The sequence below is a fragment of the Mastigoproctus giganteus genome, chromosome 1 (assembly GCF_048544385.1).
Source record: "Mastigoproctus giganteus isolate SK-2022 chromosome 1, ASM4854438v1, whole genome shotgun sequence".
NCBI lineage: Eukaryota > Metazoa > Arthropoda > Arachnida > Uropygi > Thelyphonidae > Mastigoproctus > Mastigoproctus giganteus.
In genome coordinates, this window is record NC_143575.1 from 193440745 (window position 1) to 193463952 (window position 23208).

A 23208-nucleotide genomic window follows, 5' to 3' on the forward strand; every position below is an offset into this window, starting at 1 on the left:
AGTGGATGTTGCTGATTTGGCTGCAGTGTCAGCCAAATCATTTCCCTTTATCCCAATGTGGATAGGAATCCAGCAGAAGCGGATATCAACCTTGTATTCATGAAGAGAATGTATCTTCTGCTGAACCCGACAGAGAACTGGATGAGAGTTGTCTCAAAGATAATAAAGCCTGTAATACACTCAAAGAATCAGAATATATTATTGACCTTTGGCATTGACAAGTTCGAATGTGATCCAAGGCTAACTCTATAGCATACAGCTCTGCAGCGTATATGCTGGATTCAGGAAGATTCTCCTGAGATATTATAGTGTCCGGAAAGACAACAGCAGATCCTACGCATGATTCAGATTTCGAGCCGTCTGTGTAAACCGGCAGGAAGTCAGAGTGCTCAGCTCGGTGTGCAGAATACAGCTGCTGGTAGACAGATGATGGAGTCTCAGGCTTTACCCATTTCTTAAGGGAAAAGTATGAGCATGCCAGGGTATGAGCATGCCAGGGTGGAAGAGTTTCTTTTGTTGTTTGTGCAACCTTGTCTACCATGATGTTAAACTCTCTGAGTAGCTCTTGGACACGAATACCAAAAGGTCGGTTGGCAGTCTGACAGATATTGTACAGGTTTTCCCAACGTGGCTCAAAAACGGATGTCCACATAGGATGGTCTGGCAGGGATTTCAACTTTAAAGTATAGTCTAAAGACAACTGCTTACGTCGAAGGGATAACGTGGTTCGTTTGCTTCGACGTATAAGCTCTGGACAGGAGATGTTCGAAATGCTCCAGTAGCAATGCGGATAGCCTGATGGTGGACAGGGTCCAGCCATCGAAGGACACTGTCTCTGGCTGAGGAGTATACCTGGGCCCCATAGTCTAATTTGGAACATACAAGTGCACAATAAATACGTAATAGGGTACACCTGTCTGCTCCCCAACGCGTAGATGAGAGAGAGCGAAGAATATTTAGTCCCCTCGTGCACTTTGTACGAAGTTGACGAATATGTTCTAAAAAGGTCAACTTTTTATCAAACACAAGTCCCAAGAATTTTGTGTCTGACACTACTGGAATAGCATTTTGTCCTAGCCTTAATTCAGGTTCAGGATGAAGATTATGCTTATGACAAAAGTGTACGCAAACAGTCTTCTCCGGCGAGAACCTGAAGCCATTTGCAAGTGCCCAGGAATTAAGGCGATTGATGGCTTGTTGCAGTTGTCTTTCAATAACCCTCATGTTGCATGACTGACAGAATATGCTAAAGGCATCAACATAGAGGGTGCTGTTTACAGTTGGAGGAAGCTGTTCTGTGATAGAATTTACTTTGATGGCGAAAAGCGTGACACTTAATACTGATCCTTGTGGTACTCCCTCCTCTTGGCAGAAGGGACGAGAGAGTGAGGAACCCACACGAACTTGGAAAAATCAATTGGCTAAAAAGTTTTTTTATAAAAATGGGGAGTTGCCCTCTAAGACCAAGGCTATGCAAATCTTTTAAAATGCCAAATCTCCAAATTGTGTCATATGCCTTCTCCATGTCAAAGAACACTGACACCAAGTGTTCGCGTTTTAGGAAAGCATCCCGGATGGATGTTTCCAGTCTAATTAAATGATCAAGAGGTGATCTGTTTTTTCGGAAGCCACACTGGATGCTGGAGAGATCATTCAATTCTAAATACCACATTAATTGAAAATTAACCATTCTCTCCAGGATTTTGCACAGACAGCTAGTCAGAGCTATAGGACGGTAATTAGTAGGGAGTTTTGGATCCTTTCCTGGCTTCGCAAATGCAAGCACAAATGCCATGAATCCGGAAATTGCTGTTTTATATAGATTCTGTTATACAGAACAAGCAGGCGATCCATAGATGCAGGTGACAGATGTTTAAGCATTTCATAATGGATGCCATCTGGTCCAACATCACTTGCCTTGGAATGATAGAGAGCTCTTTTTAGTTCCTGCAGAGTGAAAGGCAGGTTGTAGGGAAAATAGCCTTTCTGTGTGAAATTTAGTGCCTCTTTTTCTCTTTTATGTTTCAGGACCAGAAACTCTGGGGAATAGGATGATATCCCAGAGATGTTTGAAAATGTTTCCCCAAGGGCATTGGCTATTGCAGTGGGCTCTACAATAGTGCATCCATTATAGTCTAGGATCGATGAAGGGTGGGATGTATATTTTCCCTTCATTTTTTGGATTTTATCCCAGACTACCTTAGAGTTGGTAGACTGGTTAATAGATGATGTAAAACGGATCCATGATTCCCTTTGACTCTGACGGCGAATGTAGCGTGCTTTGGCTCATGCATGTGAAGGCTATTAGATTAACAGTGGTAGGATATCGGTGGAATATCCCCCACGCTTTGTTTTGAGCCTTTTTTGCTGCTGTGCATTGTGAATTCCACCATGGCTTGGGAAAAGGTGGAAACCGGGCAGATGTTTTCGGTATGGTATTGGCAGCTGCTTGGACGATATTTTCTGTAATGTACGTTATTGCATCATTGATAGGCTCCTGACTGACGGTACTGAGGTCAAAATTTGCCTGATGTTGGAAGGCAGTCCAGTCAGCCTGATCAGTCTTCCACCGTGGTAACCTGAAAGGAAGACATGGTCTCCCACTGTGTAACGAGGTTATCACAGGGAAGTGATCACTTCTGTATGGGTTCTCCTCCACTTCCCAAGTGAGTGAAGGGAGTAGAGAAGGGGAGCAGATAGAGAGATCAATGGCAGAAAACGTACGGGTAGGCATGTGGAAGAAAGTGTTTGTTCCAATATTTAGAAGGGAAATGTCATTGTCATTTAGCATACGCTCTATGACTCGTCCCCTTCTATTGATTTTAGCACTACCCCACAGGGTGTTATGTCCATTAAAATTCCCGAGAAGTAAGAAAGGGGGAGGCAACTGCGTTATAAGATCATCAAGTCTTCCTGGGAGATGTCAGTCCCAGGTGGCAAATAAATTGAACAGACAGTTAACAGAAATTCCACTGAAAGGCAAATTGCAACAGCCTCTATGCTGGTTGTAACTAGCAAGGGCTGAACTAGGGTCTGGTTGCCCACAAGGATAGCCACTCCTCCATGAGCAGGACCATCTGCAATTCTATCCTTTCGAAAAATTGTAATGTTATGCATGGTGGGATCATCATTTGCTTTTAGATAAGTCTCCTGCAAGCAAAAGCAAACTGGCTCGTGCTTTTGCAGGAGGGCCTTGATGTCATCAGTATTTCGCCGGAATCCACGACAATTCCATTGTAGGAATTTAGCCATTATTTTGGCTTGGTGGGTCCATCAGGCGGCTTCCGAGGTGCTGAGGGCTTTATTTTGTCAGTCTTGGATTTATCTTTTTTGGGGAAGAATGGATGCTGTCCGGTGTCCATTTCTTCCTCCGCAAAGAGTTCCAAGACTGATTCATCCGGTACCTCCTTGTTCCCTACATCCATTGAAGTTTTTGGCTTTTCTTTACCACTTGGTTTTGGTAGTGGTGAAGCACTAGGAGGTACAGATATAGGAGTGGCAGCTGATTGTGTTTTTTTGGTGGGCTTTTGTGAACTCAATAAATAGCGTGCAATCGGGGTGAATGACTCTCGTGGTGGTATAGTCATCTCAGTTTGTGTACCGATAGTGCACTTAGCAGAAACCTTCTGGGCATATGAAGGTTTCCCGCTATTTATTGGTTGGATACGTTTTCTGGCCTCTGGGTAGGAAATATTCAGCTCTGTTTTCAGTTTTTGGATCTCTTTTTCATCCTTCAACCGCTGGCATGCTCTGGAGTAGGCAGGATGATCTTGTTGGCAGTTTACACAGATCGGTTTAGAAGCTGAACATTCCTTGCTCTCATGGTCTTTCGTACCACATCGAGCACAGGCAGGGTTACCATGACAAGCCGTTTGTGAGTGGCCGTATTTTTGGCATTTAAAACACCTCAGTGGGTTTGGAATATAGATCCTCACTGGGCAGTTTAAATACCCTGCCTTGATGGAACTAGGAGGCCGTGGGGTGTTAAATGTTAGGATGAGAACTCGGGTAGGGACGAGATTCCCTTCCTTCCGCATTGATATTCTCTTGACAGCTGTCACTCCTTGGTCTTTTAGTTCAGAGCAGATTTCTTCTTCAGAGACATGAAGAAGATCCCACTCTGAAATGACACCGCGTGAAGAGTTCAAAGTTTTGTGGGGTGTTACATTGATTGGTATTCCCCCTATGGATGTCGCGTTTAATATTCTTTCTGCTTGCTTTGTATTTGAAGCTTCGAGTAAAAGATTGCCAGAACGCAGCCGTTTTACGGATTTTGGTAATCCTGCCAACTTTTCTGGATAAAGAAGGGTGACATCTTCCCAATTGACTGCTCTCTGGTAGAATGGAGAATGAGGAAAAGCGGTGTTATAGATGGTGTTTTATCCTCAGTTCTGGCTCTTTTTGCAGAATTGCTCTCACTCTCATCTGATCGATTAGGTAGGGGGCCTTGTTGGGGGGCCCCCAGAAGAAATTGGATTTAAATTACTCATAAGAGTAAAGAGAAAGTGTCTGATGCCTAAGTACCTCACCCATACCATACCCACGTTACCAATAAGTCTTTATCCCATCCCAGGACCATAGGGAGGGAGACTTATTGGAACGCAGTTGACCCTAGCAGTAAAAAAAACCACCCGCCGATTGATCCCAGTCGGGCCGGTCTGGGACCTCCCGTCTTGTCGAAGCAGGGGCCAAAGTGGTGTATTAAGGCTGGGCCCCTCAACCACCAGGATTCCCCTTTCCGAAATCCATGGGTCGCGGCGCACGGCTGCACATGCCGGATTTCAATGATGTAACACTGGAACCAAGGTATGGGCATTAGATCCCAGTGATGCTAATCTGGAAAACCAACAGCATCACTGGGAGGTCCCCTCACCACGTACAGGTGCCCACGTCGAGGGGCGAGTAGTGGCAGATCTATTATTGCTTTGCCCTTTATGACATTTCCCTTTTATTGCTTTCTGCACCCCTGCCAATAGTAATTTAATTATAATCCTTTTAATGATTCTCAGAATCTTTTTAGTGCAGAATGCTACTACAAAGAGCATAGTCCTCATTCTAGTGCCACAGCAGAAATCCCAGAACACCTCATGATAGGCTTGCTGAAGGCCTCTGAGAATTCTAATGATTATATGTATTGGGGGAACAGAATAATTCCATTACACGCTACCTTGTTTGAATAGAGTATGTTCCACGCTGAAGGTGTACATTCACATTTAGCTTTTTGTTTTCTTCCCCCAATCTCTTAATCCTCTTTTGTACTGTATCTCTTCTCTGTTATGGATTCCCAGAAGAACTATGGAGAGAAATCATCCAGCAAATTAACCAATGAAATTTTTTATTGAATTTTTTTAGACAAAATGAAGAATTCAATGCAACTTCAAATCTTTGTGTGTGAATGCATCTTTTTAAAACTTGAGAGAAACATTTAGAATATTTAAAAACAATTTTGCTTCTGTAGTTTAGGTTTTGTTGTGCTACATTAGCATTAGTAGAGGCATACGATGCAAGAAAGCAAGCTTATGCAGCATCAGCCAAAAAAAAACACTTCCACTTCACCCCTCCGTTCGTTCGAAATACCTGTCCAGCTGAGCCTTAAACTTATTTAGGCTATCAACTTCCACGACAAGGGATGGAAGTCTGTTCCACCAACCAGCTACCCACTGGCTAAAGGCAAATTTCTGCACATCCATCCTACATCTGTCTTTCCTCAATCTGAATTTATGTCCTCTCAGGTGATTATTCTGAGCAAGAGGAAGAATCCCATCAGCATTGAGCATGCTCAAACCATTCAAGGCTTTATACACCTCTACCAGATCACCTCGCCAGTGCGTAGTCTCCAGACACTGTAATTTGCAAAACTTAAGCCTTTCTTCGTAAGAGCAACCCTTTGTTCCATTCACTAATCTTGTTGGGCTTCTCTGAACTCGTTCCAGCAGCTCTACATCCTTCTTGAAATGAGGCTTCCAGACCTGTATACAGTACTCAAGGTGTGGCCTGACCATTGCCTTATACAAGGGAATAATCACCTCCGTCTCCCTGCTAGAAAAATTCCTGTATATCATTGACAAGACATCATGAGCTACTCTTGCACACTGTCTGCACTGCTCAGAGAACTTCATATCTGCCTGCACAATTATCCTCAGGTCCTTTTCATTGTCTACCACTGTCAGTGTAGTTCCACAAAGTTGATACGACGCTTTGGGGTTGCTGTTTCCCATATGTAGTACTTTACATTTGTCAATGTTAAACTTCATTTGCCACCTCTCAGCCCATTTGCTCAACCTTTCCAAATCCTGTTGCAGCAGCATAGCGTCAGTAGTGTCCTTAACAACCCTGCCAACCTTTGTATCGTCTGCAAACTTGGACATTAAGCTTGATATACCATCATCAATATCATTTATAAATACAGAAAACAATAATGGACCCAACACTAAACCCTGAGGGACTCCACTAATAACATTAGTCCACGATGAGCAGTATCCATTGATTACCACTCTCTGTCTTCTCCCCCTCAACCACCCCTTTATCCATAGCAGCAATTTGCCTCCAATGTCACACTGCTCCAATTTGTGCAGCAGTTTTCCATGTGCAGCAGCATCAAAAGCCTTTCTAAGATCCAATATATAATAATCAAAGTTATTCTCTGCATCCAGTTCTTTTGTGACTGCATCATAGTATCCAATTAAATCGGTCACACAAGACTTTCCCTTAGCAAAACCATGCTGTGTCTGAGCTATAACTGAAGTTTTGTCTAGATCATCCTGCAGTGCTTCTTTAACCAGTGCTTCCATTAATTTTCCTGGAACAGAAGTTAAACTCAACAGGTCTATAATTACTTGTGTCAGCCTTTGATCCTCCTTTGTGAATTGGAGTCACATTTGCACATCTCCAGTCTATGGGTACCTCCCCTGAGTCAAGGAAGCTCTCATAATTTTGCTGTCTCCTTTAATATAACTGGATAGATCCCATCCACCCCAGGTACCTTTCTTGTGTTTATCTTCAACAATTTCTCCTCCACTTTACTCTCAGTTATTACAAGATTATCTAGCTTACTCCAAGATTTGAATACACCACTGGCATTCCCCTCGCTGAATAACTCCTCATGTGTGAATGTTGATGCAAAATATTCATTAGTTTGTTAGCTACCTGAGCAAGATCAACAGTTGAACCATCGATATCAAGTGGACCAATCTGATTCATCCTGTTCCTTCTAGAGTTTACATAAGTAAAGAACTCTTTGCTGTTTTTCTTTGCATCCTTTGCCAAAGATTTCTCGTAATCTGCCTTCGCCTGCCTAAACTCCTTTGTAACTTGGTTACAAATCAACTTATATCTATCATAGGCTTCTGTGTCACATGTTAATTTATATGTATCCCATGCATTTTTCTTCTCTGCCATATGTCTCATTAGTTCATCTGACATCCATTTAGGCCTAAACCTTGAACAGTATTTCTTAGTTGGAATGTAAAGTCTAGTAGCTTCCAAGATAAGTTCTTTGAATGCTTCCCATTTTGAATTTGCTGTTGGTAACATCATCAGTTGGTCCCACTGTATAGAATTTAAATACTATCTCAGACCATCGTAGTTGCCTTTACGAAAGCAAAACCCTTCCCTTTACCCCTGATGGTAGTTACCTCTTTGAGTAAATCCCACTTCAGCACACTGTGATCACTGCCATCTAGTGGTTCCTTTATCTGCAGATTCTTAATGCATGAAGAATCACTACTGATAATCAAATCAAGAGTATTACTCCCTCTAGTTGCGTCCCAAACATGCTGATGTAGAAAACAATCATCCAATAAATCCATAAAAGCCTTGCTAGTGTGTGAGTGATCAACCCACAAATTCCAGTCAATATATGGGAAATTAAAATCCCCCATTATAAGACTCTCTGATTTACTGGCCCATTCTATTTCTCTGTACAGGTTCTTATTATACTCATCAGAGTCATTAGGCCTATAGCACACTCCTACTCTGAATTTTGATCTCCCAATACTTATGTCACACCAAACTGACTCTACACTGCACTGTCAAGCAATGTCGACTGGCTTCACTGCCTTGGATTTTGTGTTTCTTAACTAATAGCATAACCCCTCCTCCCTTCCTATCCTGTCTATCCTTTCTGTACACATTGTACTCCCCAAATTCCAATTCTGCATTCCTTATATCTGTGTGACACCACGTCTCTGATATTCCAACAATATCTGCCTTTGATGTTTTGAGCAATACCTCAAATTCATCAAATTTATTTACCAAACTCCTAGCATTGGTGTACACGCAAGTATACATGCACCTGTTCCTATTCTTAGCTACCCTAACACAACCCATCTGTTTACTTGTACCACAATGACTCCCAGCAGTCTCTGAAATATGCTGCATCTTGTTTTCCTGGCTTCTACTCATTCCAATAGAAGCAGTGCAAGAATCACTTTCACCTCTGCCAGTGGCTACTGTTAATCTATTAGTCCTTGTATCCCCCCAAGCTAGCAGTTTTCCGACCCACCTAACACTGCCTCGATAGCATCAGCAAATATTCTTGCACCCTTTCTATTTAAGTGTATCGCATCCCTGTAGAAGCAGTCTCTCCTGTTTTTTTTTTACCTTGAAATGTGAGGGAAGAAAAGAAAAATTTGACAATCAGCAAGAAAGTGAAAATTATTTGTGACTTAGAGAATGCAACAAGCAATGTGTCCATTTGCAAAAAGTTAAGACTGCACTCATCAACTCACCTTGCTCAGATTAGATTACAAACCTGAGGGGACATAAATCCAAATTGAGGAAAGATGGTTGTAGAATAGATGTGTGGAAATTGGTCTGTAGCCAGCTGGTAGTTGATTGCTGGAACAAACTTACATCTGTCGTTGTGGAAGTTGATAGCTTACATAAATTCAAGGAAGAACTGGACAAACTTTTAGAGCGAATGGATATGTGAAATTGGATTTTTTTTTTCAGCTGATACTGTATAAGCTTGCCTTCTTGCATCATATGCCTCTACAAATGCTAATGCTAACTATGTTAACTACAAATGCTAACTATGTCAACCATTTAGAAAAATTTGGAAAGAATTACTAGCGCTTTCAAAAAAAACCTAATTGCTAAAAAGTTGTGTAAGTGTGACATAATTGGTCTGGATAGGGCTCTTTTGAGTTGGTTTGCATTGAAAATAAATTGCATTCCTATTAGTGGCTGACCCTCTACTGAAACTACAAACTGAAAAATTGGGTCATCAACTTGGATATCCAGATTCAGAAAAAAGAAATAATATTGTTTATGGTAAATTAAGTGACAAACCTGGTGGTGTGAACGAAGGAGTGAGTAACAACTGGATTGACAATGTGTGGCCAGATATAAAAGGTTTCTGTGAAAGTGACATTTTTAATGCAGGTGAAACTGGTGTGTTTTATATACTGCCTCCCTACATGACCCACAAGTTTAAAGGTGAAAAGTGCACAGGTGGAAAATTACCCAAAGAGCAACTGACTTTTCTGATTTGTTCAAATATGAGTGAACTGAAAAAAGAAAACTCTTAGTAACAGGGAAATCCAGGAATCCAAGATGTTTTAAAACATTAAAAATCTTCCAGTAATATACCGGGCTATCAAAAAAGCCTGGATGACATCATCCATTTTTGAAGTGTGTAACTGGGACAAAGCTTAAAAAAAAATATAGGAAAATTTTGCTGATTTTAGACAATTGCCCATCACGTCTCATTCTTAAAATATTTAAAATATAAAATATTTTTATCACCGAATTCAACTTCTGTGCTCCAATCTATGGTCAGAGCATTATTAAAAGCTTTTTTTTTTATTTATTTACATAAATACAAAAATACATAATACTGTCATCAAAGTTTCTTGCGGCAACTGACTAACTGGTTAAAATAAATTTATTAAAATAAAAATGATATATACATAAAATAAAACAGAAATAAAATAAGATAAAAGCATTAATAAAGGGGAGTAAAATAAAATAATAAATAAATTTTCTGTTTATACTCCGGGACGACCAAATGATCAGAAGAGTTCACAAGATAGACAGAATACAAGAAACAGCACCATATTCAGCAGTCACGGGCTTGAACCCCGGTCACTCAAGGCACGTGTACTTATGCACCCGCGCGCCTGACCACTAGGCTATGGCAGCACTACTACACTTACACCCTATTATAGAATGTACTATATTGCAGTGTGATGAGTGCTGGCGATCATCACGTGTACATAATTCTGCTTTACTGACACCGGACTCATGATACATGATCATACCCAGCTGACTTCTGCTATTGTAACCATCAATATATACTGAAGTACACCATTCACAGACTAGCTGACGAAGAGGCACTTTGCTTCGAAAGCTACTATGTATTTTAACGCTTTTATTATATGTATTTTAACTATTTTATCTTATTTTATTTCTTTTTTATTTTAATAAATTTATTTTAATCAGTTAGTCAGTCATCACAAGAAACTGTGATGATATAATGCAACCCGGCGCTCAAGGCCTGTTTTCTAATAACACTCTCTATTTACAATCATTTAAACCTGTGCAAGAAACTCCAGCAGAAAATGGAGCTTCTCTTACAAAATTGTAAAATACAACAAAACTCTCAAGACTCAAGTAAAAGAAATGCATGTATGCACACTCAATGACATTTATGTATTTGTGTATGTATGTGGCCTGTTTGTAGTGGGTCCATCTCCCCGAATTGTCTCTATCTGGACTGCAGAATCTGTGTAATCAGGGCCTGAAATGTGAGCAGCCAACACCTGAGCAACTGCTGCCTGATGTCCATTCCAAGGCATGTGGAGCCGGACATAATCTACTATCCTGCACTTCGGTAGTGTGCTAAAATCCCGCATCCACTGGAGGTAGTGCAATACTGTACTCTCAGAATGCCTAGTCCTGAGTACCAGCAGGGGAAAAAAATAAAAATAAAATAATAATAAAAATAAAATTTATTAATAATAAATATATATAAAAAAAAAAAAAAAAACACCAGTGGTTGACATCTCTGAACAACCTCAGAGATCAAAAGAATTCAAGTCCAGGATGACTGGTAGGTGACACGGAATAGCTCAGCAAGGGCTTGTCGAATTATCCAGTGTGGTGAAGCATCTGCTGAAGGTTGGTGAAGATTTGAAGGGCTTGAAAGTTAGGCTCATTTTCAGTTAAGTCTTTAAGATTGACTTCTGAGATGTTCTGAACCTTATTTTTAAGTGTTGTCCGTTGTTCTTTGTAGTTGGGGCAAGACAACAGGATGTGGTTTCAGGATTCCTCTTCTCCACAGGAGCAATGAGGATTTGTTGCCACTCCGAATTGGAACAGTTTTGCTTTAAGAGCACCCACCATGTCCTGTTAGGATGTGCTCATGGATGGGTAGAACCAATCACAATGTGGCTTATTCATGGCAAAGGTGACATCCGGGATAAAAGGGCTGGTGACCTCTACAGTGGGACTTTCATCCCATCTAACCTGCGAAAGGGAGAGGAGTTTATTCCATAGGTTTATTTTTTCCTGTTTGATATTTGTAACAGGATTGCAGTATATTCCAAGGAGTGAGGTTGGTAGGCCTTTTTTGTGTTTGTAGATGAAACCTCTATAAGCTATATACAGGTCCAGGGGAAGGGCCTCAGATAGAACCTGCGGGGCATTAGTTGATGTTCTTGTTACTCGGTGTGTCACAAGCAGCATAGTTCTTTGCATGGAAAGGAGTTTGGCCCGGATTTTACTGTTAGTGACCCTATGGAACCAGACCCCAGCAGCATAGGAGGCACTGTTCACGTGTGGTTGGAAACTGAGCCTTTCGTCCAATATTATGGCAAGGTATTTAGTTTGTGCAACATATGGAATTTGCTTCCTGTGAATAAGCACTTTAGGGGGTCTGCAGTAATCCAACCTGTTTTTGTGTTTGATATTTTTAATTTTTTTGTGAGGGTCCAGTTTACCAGGTCATCCAGGACAATCTTTACTCGGTCCTCAAGGGTTCTCCTGGCTCTTCCTGCAATGCAAATAACCAAGTCATCTGCATAGGCAAAATTGACGCAGTTGTCAAAGCTTCTGGTGAGCCGCTGGTCAAGTACGGAGTTCCAAAGGAGTGGTCCTAGCACTGACCCCTGTGGGCAGTGACCTGAATTGATCTGTTACTGAAGTAGGATCTTATGACTTTGTAAAGATATTGATTGCAGTTTGCCAGTCTAAGGGACCTGAGGGAACTCTCCCACCAAAGGCACCCTCAAAATCCACAAAGATGGCCATTTCATAGACTGCTGTGGAATGTGTACAGTGTTTTACGAGGGCTCCAATGGCATCTTCCGCGGAGGATCCTTTCTTGAAGCCATACTGCAAGTGAGTTTATTAGAACCTTTAAATGCTATTTTAGAAAACTTTTTATATTGGAAACTAGAGAATCTATTGAAAGAAAGGAAAAATTTCACTTCTTGATGTCATCCAATTCAAGAGCGACACGTGGGATAAGGTCACATCAACCATCAAAAACTCTTAATAGGGTAGGACTAAAACCCATGGAAGTCTATGAAGACTGAAGAAAATGACGACAATATTCCATTAACAATGTGGGTGAAGAAACAACTTAGATACCAGGTTGGCATGTGTGGATGATTATGAGACCATGGACAACCTTGTGACTGCCAAAATGTCAACAGATGAGGATATTCTCAAAGCTGTTAGAGAAAAAGAGGCTTTTGAAGATAACAGTGAGGAAGAAGAAGACAGTGGTGAGTGTCCAATAAATGTAGTCTCAAGCACAGGCACAAACTGCTTTAAAAAGTCTTTCACTGTTATACGAAACCAGTGACACTGATCCCGAATTTCAATTTTACTTCAGACATTGCACATAAATTTCACCTTAAAGAAATTTGAAAAAAAAACATTGGAAAACTTTTTTAAAAAATAAAAATGTATTAGATCAAGACTTTTTAATAAAGAAATTATTTTTCTTGTGAATTATTTATTTAGTGTATAAATATATGGAATAAATTGTTAATCATATAATCATGAGCTGTAGTTATTCATTGTTGTTTTTTTTTTTTTTATAAGTACTGTGTGCATGATAAACGTAGCGAGTAACAGCAAAAGTAACATAGCTACAATAACGGATATGACAAGTAATGAGCAACATTCTTAAGTCCCTTGGATCTTGTTATAACCAAGTTCGACTGTATATGGAAAGATAATTTGCAATTCTTGTGGCACTTTTGTTCCAACTTGATAAATCTTTCTTAGATGTCACCCACTTGAATTTCTAGTGCTCCTGGATACTGAGAACAAAGTGATTAGGATAATTGTTGTCTGTATGTTCATCAAAGTAAAGCACCACCATTAACTTTAGTTAGTCACTTGGGTGGTTATCTCACACGGGAAAGATGCCCAAGTGACTAACCATAGATATCAGAAGTTATTCTATTCACTTTGTTTCCAGGAGCACCAGAGATTCATTTATATAGTTTTTGAGAAAGGCAAATGCCAAGCTGCAAAAGTGTCAACCTTGAACTGTAATTGTAAGTTGCTGTTTGTTTAGTTTCACAGAGTTTGAGAAGATAATTTGAATGAATACTGATGAGAGGAGTGGTAAAGCCTTTTATTCCCCCCTAACCTTAATTTCCAAGTTAGTTTTAACAGTTCTCTGTAAGAGGAATTTACTTTGCAGAATTGTATATTTTATTGATGTATTAACGTAATAATATATAAATATACATTAATGGGATTATTATATTTCATGTAATTTACTGATTACTGCTGGGAAGTTTTTTTTTTTTTTTTTGTGCAATCACAAATATTTTGTATTTCTTGCTTATTGTGAATATCACATTTCTTTTTTTATGGTTGTGAATAATAGTATTAAACATTGCTTATTTTGATGAAATATAGGCTATACACAGCTTTGCGACTGGTGGAGTGTAGGGGTAATATTATATGAGATGTTAGTAGGTCAGCCTCCTTTCCTTGCTAGCTCTCCAGCAGAAACACAATATAAGGTAAGCTGTGCATAAAAACTTAGCACTAAATTTTATTACATTCAAAAATGTGATGCATTTAGTGATTACCTTTTCTTATTAATGAGAAATTATATTTAATTACTAATACCTCATAAATTAGCACTTTTTGAAAATTCTGCAAAAAATAGAGGAGGAGGACATAACTCCAGTAATCTAAAAATTACCGTGCAGGTCCCACACTTCATCATTTTGTCATTGCTTCAGCTATTGTAAATTATAAATGACAATGGGAAATATGCTATTTAGGGAAGCAGCATATTTCCCAACAAGTGCCATAATATCTGTACAGCTGTTTCTAAGTGTATGCCTTTGGGGGGGGGGGGGTTGTTATTTGGTTTTTAGGAGCATTAGCAACTAAGGCCATATTGCTCCGGGAATATGCGGTGGTCATTCCCTGACCTTTCCGCATCCTCCGTATTTGGTGATGACGGGCTCGAATCCCGGTCTAATCAAGAAGTGTGTGCTACGCACTGCTGCTCCTTCCCACCTGGCTATGGAGGCGCCCTTTTTTGGGGGGGATTGCTGTAAATCATTTTGTGAATTTTGTTGAGCATATGATTCTTGATCATAACGTTGTTAATTATAGAATATTACACACCCCAGAAAAGTTTCCTGACCATCAGAATTTTGAATATATTTAAAAAAATAATAAAAAAAAAAATAAATAACATTCACTGTCACGCATGATTAGGGGTAACTTTGGAGTGATGCATCATGGAGTTTCATTTTGAACGAGCCATACGGTCACGTAATGCGAGTTCAATTGATGTTGGGAAGCTATAGTTCCCCACTGTTACATTTATTTTACGATAGTTTATTCTTGATTTTTAAAATAAAACTTTTCTTTATTCTTGATTTTTAAACTTATAGCTTATTATGTGATGCTCAAGAGAGTTTTCCAAGTAAACAATACACTATAGATGAGATAAAAGCAATGTTGCTTCATCACTCCATCAGAACATTACATAATCTTATTGCAGTAAGCCAAAGATCTATATACTTTACTATCAGCAAAGCATGGTTTTGTTTCAAAATTCCAGAATTTTCACACATTAGTGTTGCAAGGAGAAAGAAGTGATTATCTTGTTGTATAATACAATGGTTTAGGCCCTGTATCTTGAGTATTGTATATGGGTTTCAAAATTGAATTTAAGGAAAGATGTAGAAAAGAGTAACAAGATTATTCAGGAGCCAAAAGGTTGTCTTACAAAGAAAGAAAGAAGAGTTGTGTAAATTGCAATGTCTGGAATGTAGGAAACTATGAGGAGAGATGATTGAAGAGTTTAAGGCCTCAAATAGATTGAGTAAACTAAATGCTGATGGCATCTTGACAACACGTGCAAGGGTATATACTTTTAAATTGGAAAAGAATGGTTGCAATATAGGTGTGCAGATACACAGTTAATAAATTGGCCAGCATACATAGCATCTGAAAATAGAAATATATTAAGGTGCAAGCCAATGCAATGCACCATCATATTCAATAAAGGAAGAGCATTATTTGCCTCCATTTCTCACAATAAATCGGATATGGGGGAGAAAGAGAACTGAGATACAGCAGGCCCCCGTTATAACGCGGTTCGCTATACGCTGATTCGCTATAACGCTGTTCTTATATTATAACCCGTATCTGACTATAACGCTGTCACAGATCACTATAACGCTCTTTTACAGATTACATTTTTGACATATTAACGAAATCGTTTCATTTGATGGAGTCGATAGCTTGAAAATGAATAGCAAAACAGCATTAAAAAGTTTCCCACGCCGACTTGAGAAGTTTTCCCACGCTCAGTGAAATTTTCTCGCACGCTAATTTAGTTTCAGTACAGTGACTTGTTACGTAGTTCCGAGATCAACATTTTAAAAAAGATCAAGTATATTGCTTGTAATATTTGCGTTATATGCATTTATCCGAAGTGTAGTCATCACTCAGTACAGTATTAGACATCGTGCGTAACGGAAAGTTTACTTGAACATTGTATCGTAATTAATTCAACCAACGCAGTTACATTTTCGAAGAGCTAATAATGACTGATAGGAATGAAAAAGCAACAACGTCTGGGCGCAGTACGAAGACTATAAATGTAAGAAAAAGACTGAATTTGAAAATTAAATTAGACGTTTTGAAGCGAATCGATTCCGGTCAACAACAAACGGATGTGTGCCATAATTTAGGGCTTGCAACTTTAACTGTAAGAACAATTATAAAAAAATAAAGAGTTAATTTTTGCAGCGGGAAAGATAGCTGTTCCACTGCAAGCAACTTTCTCATGTATTTTTTGTAAATATGTTTTGTAAACCCCTGGCACCACCATGCCGTGACGGGACTAATTGTATGTCTATCATTGCTGCAATTAAAGATTCTATTCTATTCTATAGGACTAGGCCCGCTATTAGGATTGAAATGGAAGACTAATTTTATTGAAGATAATATTCCAATGCAGAATTGAATTAAGTTAAATATTAAAAAAAGAGAGAGAGAGAGAGAGAGAAAGAGATTAGCCAATATGATGATCTGAAGAAAAGTCGCCTAAAAAAAAAAAATGTGGAACCATTTAAAACTGGTAAGGGCTGGTTGAATAGATTTAAAATCCAGGGAGAAGCCGCAAGTGCAGATCAAGGAGCCGAAACTTTCAAAAAAGAACTTGTTAAAATTATTGAAGAGGGGTATTATGTGTTATACTTCTCAACAAGTTTTTAACATAGCTGAAGCAGGACTTTGGTGGAAACGAATGCCTAAAAGGAGTTTCATATTGAAAGAAGAAAAAAACATGCCAGGTTTCAAAGCGGCGAAGGATCGGTTGACTTTATTGTTGGTTGTAACGCTGCGGGGGATTTAAAATTAATACCCCTTTTAGTTTATTTGGAAGAGGGCCAAAGTCCAACTCAAAATCCACACATTTTTCATGATTAAATACATCAATTAAATTAAATTCATTAATTGGAATTTTAAATTTACTTTTGATACGCAAGTAGTTACCACATAATTATACGTATGCAATGCAGAATATTTTATATGTACAAATATTTGAATATTAAATATTTTGACCTACATTTGTGCATCTTTTCATTACTGTTTATTATTCATTAGGAAATATCCTATGGCACTGACCGCAGCTCATAAATACATATGTTACCTTATGGGAAAGCGGCGCTCGCTTAGCGCGGATTCACTTAGCGCTCTGTTTTTCCGGAACGAATGATCAGCGTTAAGCGGGGGTCACCTGTAATGTGTTCAGCCGTGAACACATTATCAATATAACACCATTGGAGTCAGATTGGGATCAACAGATTCAAAAAAATATTCACTTCCAGTTCTCCATACCAATTATGACAGAACTGATAGAAGAACCCAAGGCTCTGAATTTGGCAATATAAAGAATGATTGACCATCATTGTGACCCTGGTCAGGCACAAATCAAATGCACTAGAAATATCCTCTACAGAAAGCAAGGTCCTGTCTTTCAATGTAGATTCACTGTTCAAAAGCTGTCTTGAGTGCTCACCAGCTTGATGAAAGGAAACAGAAGTAAACTGGGAGACTACGTTGAACAAGATCATGACTTCACCTTTGAAATATTAAAATCTCTGATAACCACTTTCAGACAAGATCAACAAGTTCACAAGCCCTTAAGATCTCACCATTAAAGTATTGAAGGGTTTAGACCTAAAGTTGCATCGACTTGTTTATTCCTGGTATTTGTAGAATAAGATCAATACAGCACTATGAAGAGATTGTGTGACAGGGGCTAACTCCTTCAATTTTATGGATTACTTAAGATACATAAACCAAATGTCCCTTTATATCCTATGGTTGCAAGCTGCAGCACCACAACACATGAATTCTCTTAAATTTATTGCCAATCTCTTGTATGCAAAGCTTGTTACACCATTAATAGTAATGCTGACTTTCTCTGGGCTATTAGAGAATTTAATATTTCTGAAGGTGAGGACATGGTCTTCTGTTCCCCTTCATCAAGGGACTCTACATTGAAAAACAGGACATACTTTAGATCTGCTAGAATGGGTGAGGAAAAGGGTGGTCTTACCTAGACTGCCCTTCATTTCTGGAAACGGAATAAGACCATCCCCTCTTTTCTTTCTCTTGTCTGTTGCTGAGACTATGTCCCGTCATCATCATAAGCGTGTTGTTGAAATGAAGTAGCTTCAAGTGAGGTGTCCTATATGGACAAAGCTGCCAAGGGTGACAGAGAAACAGCAGGGAAAACACTTTTATATTATTCCACATACATAAATGATTCCAAGAAAGTTTTTCTGACAGATGAAATTAAAATTATTTATATCTGTGAACTTACATCTTATCTTCTCTGAAACTATTTAATTATCATACTAAACAACTTGTGAAGGTTCAGGTAGAACACATCCAATGATTTTAGTTACCTTCACCATGCATGAAGCAGCATCAGTTACCATAATGAGCACAATTTCATTATTTCCATGCTCAGACCATAAAGGTTTATCAGACTTATCTTATTCACAAATTGAGTGACTGTTTAAATGTCTCATTCTTTTAATCATTTTTCACTGTAGAAGTCAAGGCCTACCTGTTTTTTTTTTTTTTAAGCATACAGCTTTTCCAGTTATGATTGCTGTAAACCTTCCTGTAAACCAAACCTACATAATTTTTCTGCAGGATTACTTAAAGAAGACAGAATTTTTAGGAATTAGAGTATTTTTCCAGGAATAAGTTGAAAAATGGAGTTAGTTTTTTTCCAGTAGTATGTTCCTATTGATCTTGAGTTCTCAGTGACAGTATACTTGTTTTGTCTTTTTTTTTTTTTTTTTGAGAGGTCTGGGTTTGACACATCATAGACTGAAGGAATTTCTAAAAGCCTCTTCAACTGGGGATGCAGGTAGCTGATCTCGGGTGGATGGAATGGGTTTCCCCATGAATTATTCTAGGTTAGGTTTTTCAGCCTGTGAACTCATACATACACTTGGACAAACAATACACATGGTGCAGGTCTAAGTCACTGATGCACCTAAAACCTAAGGACAACAATACAGATCTTGAGAAAACATAAGGTTAGATGAGGTATACTTAATTTGAATCAACAGAGACTGAAATGTTTTATTTTATTCAAAGCAGTAAATTTTCAAAAAAGTGCTAGATTTTTGAATATTGGATTTACGAGGTTTTATTCTATAACATCAGTTCTCTCTCTCTCTCTATGGCTACTATTTCAAGAACTCTTGTAATATTACTTATAATAGTATAGGCATCTCTCCAGTTTATGTCAGATGCATTGGTTGCCATGCAAGCCAAAATCACATAGAAACAATAATATATTATAAGAGGGAATTGCATTCACAACCAAAACCCATTATGCAACTCTTTAAGTATTTCTACAAACAGTAAATTTAACCCTGTTGTGAGTGAGTCTCCCAAAGGTACAGTTGCTCTTCAAGCTTATGAAAGCTTATGAAATTTTGTAAAAATGAAAACTTCTACATACATGCTTTGAAATATCAATTTCTTCTTATTTTGACCATCATTAAAGCAAATTTATTGTCAAAAATTAAACCAGAATTTAAAAAAATTCAAAAATAAAATTCATACAAAAATGGTAAAAAAAAAAAAAAAACTTTATAGTTTTATTATTTATTATTAATTTTTTTTTTGACTCAGTAATATCCAGCAATCTGTTTATATCACCTAAGTTTTATCAACTTCTGGATTTTAATTACAGGCATTGTTAAAGCCAAAATCAGACAATGTCTGACAAGCACAATGTATTTGTTCTGTTTTCATGTTGCCATCTAAGCATGTTTACTGTTAGTTGGAAACAGATAAGAGATGGCAGCATGTGCTGAAAGAATTAAGCAATTTGTATATAAAGGAAACATTTTAAATGTACTTGAAATGACCTTCAAAGATGTAGATCTGTGTACATACTCAGAGTCCACACATGCATGTGCAAACGTTTAGCCTTTTACAACAGCCTCTAGTCTTCATGTGGAGCACACCCCACCAAATTTTTGTGCATATCCTTTTGCTATATTCTGCCTTCAAAGCGGTGACTAGTTTTCACCTTCCTTTAGGTGCTGCCACAAAGTAGTAATGAATTATTATCTATGGCATCTAGATATACCTCAGCATTCATGGTTTTGTTTAAAACAATCAATGGTCCCAGGCCAAAACATGAAAAACAGCCTACACCAAACGTTGTTGTTGGGACAGTAGTCCTGCAGGTAGCTTTCTCCAGACATCTGCCATACCCAAACATGACCATTAGACTGGTGGACCATGTACCTTACCCATCACTCCAAATTGCAGCTTTCCATTGGTCCAAAACTGGCAGGCCTTACACCAAGCTAGTGGTACCTGGAATTAGTTAGGGTGATTAGTGGCTTGTGGAGAGCTGCGCAACCATTGTAACCCATATCATGTAGCATCCTGGACACTAATGGAATGACACATGTACACTGTATATGTGTCTCAATTGTCTCATTGATGGCCTGTATGTGCTGGAACAGTGTCAACCTGTATTCCAAGCAGATGATTCTTTGTAGGGCTATCCTATCTCATTCCGCTAGCCCCGGAAGTTTTTCAGGTTGTTTTGTGATGGTTTCAGCACCAGTCCACTTCCACTTGTCAACCTAAGAATCTGCAGCACCATTGAAATGTCACTTACAGACCAATTGCTTGTGTAGCAAACTATTGTCATTCCATGCTGGAAGTCTGTTACCTCTGTCAGTTGCAAATACACTGCCCTGACAGTTCCGTATCAGGTGGGACTGTATATCAGGAAAAATACTAATATGCCGGTCCATGATTTTTTTCTTCCTTAATGAATTTAGAAGGCATCATTTTGCAAGTGACTATGCAAAGAAGGCTATTGATAATAAAAATAACTGAGATAAAAGATGGGCACACAAAAAACTGTTTCTGTATTTCAGCCATGCTGAAATATAGAAACATCTCTGCCAAATATTGGCAGAGATGTTTAATGTTAGCAATTTTCCTGAAAATTTAAGTATAGCCAATAAACATTTATTTCATTAAAACTAATGAGTATCTTTAGAAGCAAAAGATCACATTTGCAAAATTTTCACTTATAAAACAAAAATGAAATGAATTAATAAGCATTGAAATCTACTGGTAAAATGTGAAACAGAGTACACTAAAAGCACAATAAAAAAAAACATTTTTTAAAAAATATTAAAGTTAAAATGTGGGGCCTCTTGGGGGACATATCACTTGTGTTACAAAAGAGGGTTATACTACTGCCAGGTTAGGTACATTTCTATATATTTAATGACATTGTGCTGCGATTTATTTTTTTTAATGATTTTCACATATGCCAGTCTTACTTGTGCCTGGACTGGTGCTGTATTGCACTTTTGGTGAAATATAATAAAAAAAAAAGTGCAAGTTGGGCTGCTGCAACTAATCAAATGAGTGGCAATCCCCTAGTAACAAGTGCATATTAATGAAAGGTATTAATGAAATCAGTACTATGTATTTTGTTTATTGATGTTGTGTAAAGAGCATATTTTTCATGCTATGGCAAACAAGGAAACCGATTGCATATAATAATATTTAATGATCTATATGTTACTGATGAAGTACTTCTCAGCTGTATATTAATTGTTGTATAACACATTATCACATGATTTAGATATGGGAACCCGTGATAATTGAGGTATTTCTTGTATAACTGAAATGTACTGTAAAACCAGGTGCACACAGTAAAAAATGTAGCTTACCTATATATTTTTCTGGTAATCTAGCCCTTAATTTTGATTAACTGCAAAGTACAAGTTGTTTCAGATTCTTATCTGTGCAGTAACTATAAATTATTGTTTTTCGTGTTTTTTTTTTAAAAAAAAAAACGATCATTTCATGTGTATATTATTTTTGCAGGTAATTAATTGGACAACAACTCTGCATATTCCTAAAGCTGCTAATTTGTCAACAGAGGCAACGGACCTTATTCTTAAGTTATGTTGTGGACCAGATAAGAGATTAGGCAAAAGTGGAGTGGAAGACATCAAATCCCATTCATTTTTTTCTGGAATAGATTTCAAAGGAAGTGTACGAAAGCAGCCAGCACCATACATGCCTTGTGTCCGTTATGCAACTGATACTTCCAATTTTGATCCAATAGATCCTGATAAACTAAAAAATAGTGATTCCAGTTCTAGTGATGGAGGTAAAATAGAGGACAATGTGGAAAATGGCAAACATCCAGAACATGCGTTTTTTGAATTTACTTTCCGGCGGTTTTTTGACGATGGTGGGCAGGCATATCCCACAAGGGTTAATGTAGATGATAATGACAACCAAGGCTCTCCTGTATATGTGTAATATTAAGGAGCGATGATTGTATATATATGTGTGTGTGTCTGTATGTGCGTGCATACAGACACATATATGTATTCACCGCATGGTAACAACTTAAAAGCTGGTTTACTTTAAAGGGGGGGGGAACAATTTGATTGTTTTGAGTAAAACAGACAGTGTATTTTTCAAAGTTTCTTTTGTGAATATTTATACAAAACTCCAGTCATGTAGTACTTGCCTTAAGTTTCACATAAAATGTGCCTTACACTTGCTGGTATATAATGTATAAAAGGATAAACAGAAACAATGGTTTAACTGTTGTATGCTGTGAAGTGCTATTTTTATACCAGACTCCAAAAAGCAGCTTATGTTTTCATTGCTGCTTGAGGAAACCCAGACAAGCTTTACTCATAGTAATTAGTGCTAACAAGCTGCCTTTGCTTGAGAGTAAACTCTTGGTTGTTAGTTTTGAAAAAAAAAAACAAAAAAACAACAAAAAAAAAAACATAAATATTGTAAATACTGTACAATTGTGCCTCTCTGTAAAGGTCCATGAAGGTACTGTAAATACTGGTTGGATGTGGGACAAAGTGGGAGTCATTAGTGAGGGGCATGGCTTCTCCAAGGGCATTTGTTAAGTCAGTTTCTGTACAGGTTTGCAAAAGCATTTGTAAAATGAGGTTAATTCTAACCACATATGTTGTCAGTATGCTTGTGTGTCTAAACCAGTGATGAGCAATATACCTTAATAAAAAAATGTTTCAAACATTTCAAGTCTTACTTCTTTATATTTATATATATATTTATAATCACATTTTCTTACGTGGCTTCTCCATTCTATGACAGGAATCTGACTTGAGCTCAGACCTCTCCAAATGAATGACG

General features: G+C 38.2%; 1 protein-coding gene across 1 annotated transcript in view; it reads left to right on the top strand.

Moving 5' to 3' along the window:
• Positions 1 to 22799, top strand: part of LOC150091399 (uncharacterized) — a 259597-nt gene extending 236798 nt beyond the window's left edge. Inside the window, exons 6-7 of the mRNA XM_090375352.1 lie at positions 13885 to 13991; positions 21904 to 22799. Coding sequence (XP_090231478.1) covers positions 13885 to 13991; positions 21904 to 22347 — 551 coding nt within the window. The 3' untranslated portion in view covers positions 22348 to 22799. The remainder of the gene's footprint in view (positions 1 to 13884; positions 13992 to 21903) is intronic.
• Positions 22800 to 23208: the final 409 nt, after the last annotated feature.